General features: G+C 38.3%; 1 protein-coding gene across 2 annotated transcripts in view; it reads left to right on the plus strand.

Moving 5' to 3' along the window:
- The window catches only part of ALCAM (activated leukocyte cell adhesion molecule), a 35,423-nt gene extending 24,205 nt beyond the window's left edge, over positions 1–11,218 (plus strand). The window contains exons 12-16 of one of the 2 annotated variants that reach the window (XM_033517850.1): positions 54–92; positions 416–533; positions 2,484–2,540; positions 7,180–7,294; positions 8,884–11,218. In XM_033517850.1, coding sequence (XP_033373741.1) covers positions 54–92; positions 416–533; positions 2,484–2,540; positions 7,180–7,267 — 302 coding nt within the window. In that variant the 3' untranslated portion in view covers positions 7,268–7,294; positions 8,884–11,218. The remainder of the gene's footprint in view (positions 1–53; positions 93–415; positions 534–2,483; positions 2,541–7,179; positions 7,295–8,883) is intronic. The other variant, XM_015645365.2, reaches the window with a different exon arrangement.
- Positions 11,219–11,744: the final 526 nt, after the last annotated feature.

The following is an 11,744-nucleotide window of genomic DNA, read 5'->3' on the forward strand; positions in this document are numbered from 1 at the left end:
TTCAGGTCTAATATGTGTTGTCTTTAATTTAATTTTAACATTTTTCCTTTCAGTAAGTATTCCAGAGTATGATGAGACAGAGGATAGAGGTGGTATGTATGGTTTCCTCTTTCTGTAGCCTTTACTTTTGTCTCAGTTCAAGACCTTTTCAGTTCACTGCACAAGTCCCTGAAAGTCCCTTAAAGCTGGACTTGATTTGAAATAGCTGGTGCTGTAATTGACTAAGGTGTGACTTTCTTGAAGGTTAAAAATGCATTTAAAGAACAATGCCTACATTTTTCTTTTCTTTTTTTTTTCTTTTTCTTTTTTCTTTCTAATCTCTTTTTTTGTTGCTGGTGAAAATTCTTTAGAAATGTTGTATGTAATGCTTTACTTTACCATAGGTCATCTCATTAACTTTTCTTCTTTGCTTCAGATGACAATAGTGAAAAGGTTAATGACCAGGCAAAGCTAATAGTGGGAATTGTGGTCGGCCTTCTGCTGGTTGCTCTGATTGCAGGTGTTGTCTACTGGCTCTATGTGAAGAAATCAAAGTAAGAATTTTTTGAAAACTTTATACTAAGCTGCAAAAATAACAGTGATAAGCAGAGATGTTATGTTTTCCTGTTTTCCTTCCTCTGCAGCATTCCAGTTTTCTGGAGTGGGGAAAAGCTGTTACAGTAGGTGTACTTGATAGCAGAAGGAAACTTAGTACCTCTGATTGGCTTGTCCTAATGCTTAATGAGACTCATCTCCTGGAGGTGGAGTTCTAAGATTTTCATAGATCACAGGAGTAATGAGGTCCTGTTTCCTGACAGCCAAGTCTGTGCTGACCTCTTGTATTTAAATATGGTCCTTAATTGTGGAACTTGATGTGTGGAAGTCTGTGTGGCTGTAGTGATGTTAGAAACTACCTTCATTTAGAAATTGGCTAGCTTGTTTCCTTTAAAAATGGAATAACACACAGAATATGTATCAACCATCTCAGGGAGAAAAGGGATCCTTAATTGTTTTGTTCATGTGTACTTTGAGATTTTGAAATAAAATTGGTAAAAATAGAGCTTCTGTTGCAGAAAAATCTAGGAGCTCTCATCCCAATCCAGGTTTTAGCCATCATAGGCATAGAATAGCATTTTCAAGTGATGCCTGCCTGCTTTCAAGTTTCTTCCTTGTCACAGAGGCTCACTTCAGAAAATAAATGGGAAGGTGTCAAGAAGTGACCACGTTGCTCCATCCTTTTGAAGCTGGCTAATACTGTGTGCCCTGTTTGGTCTTGCTCCCATTCCTTTGTCTCTAGGGAGAGCTGAGGGCAGCCAGGAGCAGGCTGTCTTTCTGACAGCTCTTACAGCTGCTTCTGAGCAGGGGAGGTTAAGTGGTTGTGCATAACAGGCTCCAATCAGTACAGGTGTAAAAGCAGTCTGCAAGTTCAATTGGTTTTAGTATGATCTTCCATTAAAATTGAATCAAATGAAATCTAAAATATACCAGTGGGATTTTGCTGTGAACAAGTGTGTTTTCACTGATGTGAAAGTACAGCAAGGAATTCTCCATCAGCTAAGAATTGCTCTTTTTTTTTTTTTTATTTTTTTATAATACATAAAGACTTTGGCTCAACCACAACTAATCAGATCAAATATAGAATTTTTATAAATTACCCATGCACAGAACCACATTCAGATACTACAGAGGGTTTTTTGGGTTTGTTTTTTTTTTTCTGAAGCTTATGCATTTTTTTGTTGTAAAAAATTAAAAGTAAAAACATAGTTCTCTTCCTCCCACACTTTGCTACTGTTGCAAAAATGTCTGTGGTAACTTTGTTGTTCCTTTTCAAATGTGTGAATGTGGAGTCACAAAACTGTGGTACACTGCTTTGGATTTCTTTGGATGAGGTGGTTTGAGTATAACAAGGGCAGAGAAGGTAAAATATCTCTTCTTACATCATTGAGTAGTGTGGGGAGAGCTGACAGAAATCATAAGAATATAGCATGAGATGAATTTATGAATTACAGTAGTTTTTTCTGCTTCAAAGATAGGATATAGAGTAATTTGAAATGGACACCACTTTTTTTGCTCATGCTCAGCTTCTTTTCCTAAAGCTTAGAGGAGAAGTTAGAGCTAAAATTGACTAGACAGGTTCACTGGAAACAAAAATGCCTTTATAGTTAAATAATAGTCTTGGGATTTTACACATGGTTGCTGGCTTCTAAGCCCCTTAATTGATGTATCATCATTGACAATCTCCTGTTCTCTGTCTATTTTTAAATTGATCTTGTTGTTATCCTCCCTGCTTTCTGCACACCATACTTGCAGGAGCAAGCAGAATGTCAGTACCTATTCTGACAAAGTTTTCATTATGAATCATAGCCTAGAAATCAAAGTAGACCTTGCAAAAAGCAGCTTACACCTCTGGACACAACCCCCCCATCTCCATCCAGGCCAGCAGGTAGTAGTTATTTTCTGAACCCACCCTTGACCAGTAACTCACCTAATCTCTATCCCCAAAGTGACGCCAAAGGAAAGTCTGAGAAGGCAGCAGCACAGAACTTTCCGAGTCTGCCGAGGCAAGAAAAACATTACTTTTTTTGTTATTGGTGTTGTGGTTTGTATAATCTTCTATTGTCTTGTCATCCACACTAAGTAGGAATTATACTTGTAGCCTTGAAATACATTCACAATAAATCACTTGTACAGTTACTCACTGCCTCAGCTCCACTTGATGGAAAAGCTGATTATTGCCACATATTCTTTTCAGTGTGAATATTATCCCATAAATCAGAGACTCATCTGTATTCCCCATCCTGCAACCAGCCTCCTCTGGAATGTAGAGTTGAGGCCACCTTCCCCAGCATGCCTTGTTTCTCCTTCATCTGAGCAGAAGGCCAGACACTTGTTCTTTGCAGATTTCTCCTTTTTCCAAGAAGGGTGTTGTAAATGAATCTGCACAGAACAGAATATAACTCAGCACTTCAGAATCTTTCTAAAATTTTTGTGTCAGGCCTCAGTTGAGAGATTGCAGGACACCCATGTGAGGTAAATGCTTCATATATGAAATTTTCACCTTGCCAGAAGCTGCTGAGGGTACAGCAGAAATTGAAGATTCAGAAAGGAAATAGTGCACTCAGCACCCTGTCCCCTGCTCTCAAGTCATGGAGGTTTGCATGTAGCTTGGCCCCAGTTTTGTCCCTGGAGTTTGGAGGTGCCCAAATCTCCAGTCACATGAGACTAGATCAAGGTTAAAAGGTTTCAAAATCCAGTGAAGGAAACTTCAGCTGGGCCAGCTGAATCACGGCAGCAGTCTTAAAGTTGTTCACACTTAGAGCACATCAAGCTCCTGAAATGTTTCTTATGTCACAGTAATGACAGAGGTTATTGGCATCTCTGAAACCGAACACTTCAAGCATAACAATTCTGCTTTTCTGATCCTTTATAGAAAACAAGCATGGGTCAGATGGGGTGGGCCAAATATGTGAGAAAATCACTATATTTTTAACAAGACTTAGCATTTGTATTGGTTTTCACACAGTTCCCTTTCAGAGAAAAGACATAGTTACCAAGCATCTCTCAAAGTCTCAGGTCATGACACAAATCTAATATAAAAGTGACACAAATTAAAAATGGTCACCCATTTCTTGATGACTGGAATATTTTTATAATATCCCTGTGGTTTTTCCTACTGATAGACATTTGAAAATAAGATTGGATTAAATAAGGAGGTTGCAGCTAGTCCAGATTGGGATGTACAAAACCATTAGCTCCTAGAAAATCATTTGCAACAGTGCAGTTGAGTGTAGCTTTAATGAAACTCATGGCTCTTGCTTCAGCACCCAGAGCTGCACAGATGTGCATCATCTTTCCTGTCATAATCACAAGGCTGGCTAACAAGGCCAAACAGCACTGCATGCTTTCTTCCTTAAATAGTGTTGAGGGCAAGGCCTAACTTGCGAGATTAAAAGAAATCAGAAATTAAAACCCCACAGAAATTTTTGGGCCACCTATATGTAGTCTGTATTTACTACAGCAGGCAAGACAATTATCATGGAAAATGGTCTTCATATTACAATCAATGCTATGAACAGTATCTAAACAAGATCCATTAAAATAGTGGCCCCACAGCACACACACTCCAAAGAATGCTAAAAATCTCACTTTGGTACTACTTACAGAGAGATTTTGATTAGGATTCCCTGAGGATAATTATTTTCCTGAAGAGCAAGCATAGATAAATGAGTCATAATCTTAGCAAGAGCTCAGAATGATCCATGATTTACAAATTAATTTAAAGGAAAAAAAAAAAAAAGGAGTGAGTAAACTCATATTTACACAACCAACTTCTCACTCTTCAGAACAACAGCATACAAAGGTGTGGGATTTTTTTGTGGAGCTGCAGGTAATGACAATGTGAGAGTGCTCAAGGTCTGGGCAAAGTGGGCTGTCTTCCCTTTTGGGTAGATCCTTGGGAATATTTCTATCAGTTCAGGATCTACTGCCCAGGTACTTGGATTTTATGAGGAAGTAGATCTTGAGTTGCAAATGGAGCAAGCTGGCAGGAGTTAATTCCCCAAAAAAAATAAGGAGCAAATGTTAAGCTGGAAAAGGACCATTTGTCCTGTGGCTGAAGTCACCTCAGGAAGCTGTGGAACCCGTGTTTAGAGATGTTTCTGTTACAAACCCAAGCCCTGGGGATTGGTGCCGTGCCAGGGGTGGCTGTTCCTCTGCTGTTGGCAGAGCACTGCCTGTGGAGCACACCTCCGTGCAACATAACTCCTGTGTCTCTTACTGACACCATTAGATAGCACCAGAAACTGCAGCAGCATTGCTTGTGCTGAGGTGGTGAATCTGTCTAGATAATGGTATTTGGGGAGCAAAAAGCCAGGTCAGCAGGATCACCAAACCTTCATAAATAAACAGCTGCCTTTCAGTCTCAGGCACTGAGAATCTAAATCCATCTGATTGTCAGCTGCTCTCATTTCAAACAAGTGGTTAGTAACATCCTCCAAAAGAGTTCTGGAGCACCTGCCTCTTTCAAAGTTAGTGTTGCCCCTTAAGTCTCCCATTTTTGTCCAGTGTGACTTTAGGAAAATAAAGGTGACATTTAGTTTGAATGAATGTAGAACTAAAATAGATTACTTTAAAAATCAAAGCCTGATTGCACTGCAGAATGTCCTGACATTAGTCATTGAATACTTTTAACCTAATCAAAGACCAGACAGTTCCCTCTGCTGTTAGTGTCAGGTGAGATTCAGTCTGATTTGGCCACTGTAAAACTTTGGTAAAAGGCAAAAAAAATCCCAGTGAGCCACGCCAGTAGTCTATCCAGTCTCCAAGAGCAGACATGAGCAGTTATATGAGGACAGATGAGCATGATACTGCATTCTCACATCCAACTCACTTCAGCTCAGGTAATTGCCTGAGTCCAGATTATTTCAGCTTTTCATCTCTTCCCCTATTGTCTCCAATTTTGTGAGACTTATTTATGGAAAAGACTCATTAGCCACATAAGAAGCCAAATTATGTGCTCAACCTAAACCAAACATGTTTTAAATTTAAACTTTTTTAAATTTTCAAGGGATTTTGTTTTGAGGGGTTGTTTCTTTTTTGTTAGGATTAAAGAGATTTGTGAAAGGTTATTAAGCTCACAGGTCAGTGTATACCAAAGCACTAAATTTTCTTCATTGCATTTCACATCCTTTCCTTTTATTCATGTCACGTGTTTCAGGTTTTGAATACCAGAAAAAAATAGATTGTTACTGCACAATAGAAATTTACCACTATAGAACAAGTTACTTTGTAATACTATCTCAGCACTTTTAGAATTAAATTTGCCTGTAATAAAGAGGAGCTCAGATCTTGGCAGTAAATGGTTTTCCAGCATGACACCTTCCTGTCAGTCACACAAACATAACAGAGACACCCTAAACCAATAGCAAAAGATGAATGCAGTTTTAAAACATTAAAGCTTTTTTAGAGTGGTCCCTTTCGGTGTAGCCTGTGGGATTTGGGATGCAATGCTCCCCTGGCACTGCACCTCAGGCTGGAGAGCAGCATTTCAGCAGCACTCCCAGCGGTGGGCAGGGCTTTGGTGTGTTTGCTCTCTCCCGGCCTCTGCTCAGATGGAGGATGTGCACAGGAGCCCCAGTAGCGATGATCCCGGCCTGGGAGGAGCATTCCTGCATGGTGTCAGCGTGCCCTGTCACACTATCTAACCTGTGTCTTCATTGTACTTTGCGAGTCAGCCTCACTCCGGGTCTTTACCCTGAAGCAAGGGTGAGCATATGCATCAGTCTGTCACAGCAAACCGTGCTTTTCTGCAGGGGAAACAAATTATCTGTAGAGAAAATGCGGATACGATAATCTGCTTTGACACAAGGGATTTACTTTGTCCCACTCAAATACATTTGCCCATTTACATTTTAAAAATTGGGGCCTTCAAAATGTTATCGCAGCACTGCAGGAATCTTTCACCTTGGCAGACAGTGAGGCTTCTCACAGATTAAGTGAATGGCATAGTGGTTTTATTGTGCTAAGCTAAACTAAGCACTTAACTCATTAATTCATCACCACTACTTGCATTAAGGAGGACCTGCTATTTTAAATGAGGCATACCTCTTTTTTTCCCCCCTCAAACATTTACACAATCTCATCTTTACCCAAAGCTTGTCAGTCATAGCTAGCACAGACCTACAAGCCAGAGTGAGATTTTTTTATTTTTTTTTTCAGTGTTGCCAGAATTTTCATGAATTTCTTCACATTTAAAGAGCTTCCGTTTGGCATGGGCTCTGAAAGTCATTTACTACAAGTACACAAAAGATTGCTGTGTCGATCAAGATATCTTAGCCACACTTGTTTTTAGTACCCCTTAAAGCAGACTCATGTTTATTGAAACAAGCTGCACAATTACTTTGTCAAGAAACATGGATCTCCTCAACTGGTTTAACCTTACTAAATGTCTGCTAGCTCAGAATGATTCTGAATTCCTCGAGAGGTAGATCAAACACACAGAGTCCTGCTGCAGTGCTTCCCGTGGTACTCACAGCACTGGGGGATCTGACCTATTTACAGACATATGCAAACCTGTTGCTCTGCTCAGAACAGAACTGCCAAAATTTTCTGTTCACTCTGAGGGGAGGAGGCAGTGTCATTAATATGAGTATGGAACAAAATGCTGTGGACATGCAAAAATGACCTTCCTTTACATTATAGGACGGCATCAAAACATGTAGACAAAGATCTTGGAAATATAGAAGAAAACAAAAAACTAGAGGAAAACAATCATAAATCTGAAACTTAAGAGAAAATGTGTCAGTCATCGTTCCAGGTAAGTGTTTCATGTTACAGCATTAAGATCTCTTTCCACCATTTCTCTCTGGTGATCAAAGCTTTAGCTGGGTCTGGCGCTCACCTTCCAGAGGCAAGGCAGTAGTGGGGTGGTTTTGTGGTATAATTTTAGGACAGACAGACCCAAGCTTTTGGCCAGTTAAGAATTCAGAGCTGCACATACAAATATAAAAGGAAGCCTGACATTTAGATGGAACTTAATACTTGGCTTTATTTTAATGTATGTGCTTGAGGAAATGAAAATACAGGATTGTATAATATACCACTGTGGTTCATGTGCATGTATATGTATGTCTTTATATGAAGAGTATGGCTAGGTAGAGTTCAGGAAGTTTAAAGTTATGACTTGAAATATTTACAGGAACTTCTTTTACTGAAAGCAACAATTTCCTTGGTCACTTTCTTCATCATTAATGCAAAGGTCACGAAACTTCCTTCCCTTAGAACAAAACAATTCTCTTAGTCCAAATTTCACACACCTGTACTGTGACCAGTTTTATCCTGGAAAGAGACACCATGTATTACATTAGTAACAGGTTTGAACATTTCCCCTGCTGGGATCTGTATGAAGTAAACTGTTTACAAATGATCTGGCAGATGCCAAAGTTCTGCTGGGAATTACAGGAGCACCGCACAGCACCAAGAACACCACCCTGTGCTCACACAAATATACACCACTGCTGCAGCTCTCCTCCTAGTACCCAAAGGAGGGGGTTAGACCATTCTTCTGGCCAGTTTAGGCCATTTAAAATTGACACAAGAGTCTGGAAACCAGCTAACCATAGAGAGGTTTGTTGAGTTAGTCATCAACTATTCTTAAAAAGGAGAGTATTACATGTGCAAGGGTGCTTGCATTGTAAGCTCCTCCATAGGAAAGCTGTAGACAGCCCTGGTTTTCAGTGCTCTTAAGTAAATAACACTGGATAGCTTCTTGAGGTAGCAGGGGTCTAAAGCATGTGGAATTATGATATTTCATATTTACATAACAAGGTTTCTTATTTAAATGAGTGCAACTGTCAACAATTTCGATATATCAGTATTGTTTGAAATTTTCAAATTTTTCAAATGCAAACCACAAGTTTTACTTTAAATATTTAGAACTTACTGGATTATATAGAGCAATTACATAGTATACAAAGAGCTGTGGCATTGCTGTAGGCACTTCACCAGCAATATCACTGTTTCACTAGTTTGGAAAAGGGGATTGGGAATACCAAAATTATGTCCTAGGAAGGATTTAAAGGTGGAAAACAAGTCAATTTGGGTTTTGAAAAAGTTGCTGCATAAAGAAATTGTGTGCCTTTTATTTAATAATTTACTCTGTATTCCTTCAGATCAGTAGATCTGCATAAATGAGATGAACATAAATCCATTACTTACCACATAAATTTATTGGATTTACCAGGAACAATATTGCAACAGCAATTCTTGCCATGAAAGAGCTCACATCATTGAGCTGCAGAAGGAAGTACTGTTCATGTAGCTGTTTATATAAGTGTAGATAATGAGTAGTTGTGATGGTTAACATATTTTAAAATATTTAACTGGCTTTATCTTTCATATTTTCAGAGAATACATATAGACCAATTGAAGCATGAACGTGGATTGTATTTAAACATATACAAAGAAGTGACAGCTATTCATGGTTCAAGTATTAAGCAGATCATTCTACCAGGTTTTCAAAGGATTTTAGACACAATTATCTCAAGCTAAAAAAAAACCCCACAAACTAATTTTGGCAACAGCCATGATAATAGGTCACCATGTTGTGTTCTGTTTGAAATATTTTTTTGTAAATGTCTGCACTGAAGATTTCTTTTTGTTTGCCTTTATGTAAATTTTTTACGTAGCTATTTTTATACACTGTAAGGCTTTGTTCTGGGAGTTGCTGTTAATCTGATGTATAGTGTAATGGTTTTATTTCAATTGTTTTTATGACACCCTTTGAGCAGGTACATGTCTGATTCTGGTTGTTTTCAGTGAAGCCTCTGCTTTGTAGCAAGTACCTAGAGTGTAAGATTGTCTTAAAGGAAAACGTCAAACTCCTTTTTCATTCTTTGAAATCGTGGTAAAGCAAAAGGGTGACAGCTGTGACAAGAATGAACTAAATTGTTAATGACAGTGAACATTTAAAAAACCATGCAAAGCTAAACAAGCTAGAAAGGGAATAAAGAGTTTCCCTGAAGAAGTCTGGGTATTGAGTAAGGAACACTATGAAAAATTCCTAGCCTACATATAGCTGGTGGCTAAAAAATCCTTTTCTTCTAGAGCAAGACACGCATTTTATTGATGGTTATCAGTCGTCTTTCATGTTAGCATTAGGATAAGGAACTGGAATTGTGGATTAATTTTGATTCCTTTATGTTATTCGCTGCCTTAAAGTACTGTACCTTTCCTTCTTTTCAGAGAGATACCAGTCAGAATTGGAAACTTTTTTTAAAAAGTGGTCATATCAAAGCTGCATTTTTTCCCACAAAAATAGAATATATATATATATATATATTTTTTGTGTGTTTTTGTTAACTATGCTACAGATATTGAATGCACCTTGAGATAATTTTAGTGTTTTTAACTGGTACCTAATTTATCAAACAGTACATATAATTGTAACAATGAAATGTCTATGTATCTTTAGTTACATTCAAGTTTGTAACTTTATAAACATGTTTTTTGCTTGAGGGAATTTTTTGAATGGTACTTGATAAGAAAAGGTTTTAGGGTGAATGGCCAATAGAAAGTTGTATTTAAGGGAGATAAGTTTCATCTTATCTAGAAAGTTAGTTTCTGGAAGAAGGTAACAGGCAACTTTGATGGAGAGGAACAGTAGAAGCAGAACATCAGGTTTCCATTTACAAATATCCAGGGAAAAAGTAAGTTTTTATAGACTGGTAAGCAAAAATAAATAAATAAATAAACAAATAAAAGAAAAAGACGGATGTTAGGAAATGTATTTTGCCACTTTTGCATTATTTAGGGGGCAGAAAACACTGTTACTTGTAAATTTGTAAAATGTTAAATGTCTGGGCAGTAGTGACTGATGTCTTAATAAAAGCTTCCTGTAGTGCATTGGCATGGATTAAATACATAAGATGTCCTATAAACTCTATGCTGTATAAAATACTAGAGGGAAATCCTGTTATATGCCTCTAAACTTTAATTTGTTACTGTTTTATTTGGCAAAAAGAAAAAAAAAATTATAATCTTGGTCAATATTTAAACCAAAGTAAAATGGGGGAAAAACCAAAGTAATTTGTTTTGCATGGCTAAGCCATTCTGTTATCTCTGTAAATATTGTGATTTTTTTCTTTTTAGAATTTTGTTAAAAAAATTCTAAAATTTTTAAACACCTGTTTTTCCAAAATAAAACGTGAACACACAAAAAAGTTACTTTATATATAAATATATCTTTTTCTTTTGGTGCAAGAACACTGCCAAGCGATACACGTTTTCTAAAAGAGAAAACAAATTCAGTGGGCATGACTCTGAATGGGAAAAGTTGTACCAGAGCCCTGTCAAGGAGCGTACATCTGTCACCTCTCTTTGTTTATAACACTACAAATAATTCTTAAATACAGAGAGGAATCTTCCAAAGATAGGGAAAACTCCAAAAGGAAAGCATAGGGAAGGGCTGAAAATTTTCATACCACTGTCAGGGGAATATAGGGCAAACAAGAAGAAAAAAAAAAAGTCCTTCAACTTTCACAGCTACAGAAAAAGGAATATAAACAACTCCTCGCCTTTTGGGATTCTGCTTGATCTCCTATGCACTTTAAATCGTCAGTCCGAGCAGCTGGGTTTTTCACTGCTCCGAGTTCACTATAGGCAAGTTTCAAGAACCAGGAGTGCAAAAGAATTAATGTTTCTATCCATGCCTAAACAACAATAAAACTGAAGTATGTCTTCACTGGCTTGTGTGAAATCTCAGTTTACAAGAACTGCTGCAAATACACCCCCAGAGAGTCTGGCTGGCAGAGAAAGTCATGGGGTGATGGGTGTGGGTTTGTGCAGCTGCTCCTGGCCCACAGCACCTGGGAACAGCAAAAAAAGCACAAGCTGGCACACAAAGCCTCCCCAGAGTTCATCATGCAGGTCTGTGCTTGTGACCTGGACAAATCATTCACCCCAGCAGTGAATCTGGGGTGGAGTGTCCAAATCTGAGTGTGAGCACCACAGGAGTTCAACCCCAGTTCACTACACACAGGAACAAAAACTAATCCCTGCTCACAAATGGTTTAAAAGCATGACAGCAGGCAGCAGAGGAGAGCCCATCCTCTAGCTTTACAGTCAGGAAATAATGTAATTAGTGGTGTCTGTTCATAGCTGTGCAGGAAACTCACTGAGCTTGGAACAAACCAGTGGCTTTCACTGCATGCAGCAAAGGCAGAATCCTGCAAAAAAACACCCATGGGCTTCCCAAGCAGCTCTGGAGT

This window comes from Parus major, chromosome 1 (assembly GCF_001522545.3).
Source record: "Parus major isolate Abel chromosome 1, Parus_major1.1, whole genome shotgun sequence".
Taxonomy (NCBI): domain Eukaryota; kingdom Metazoa; phylum Chordata; class Aves; order Passeriformes; family Paridae; genus Parus; species Parus major.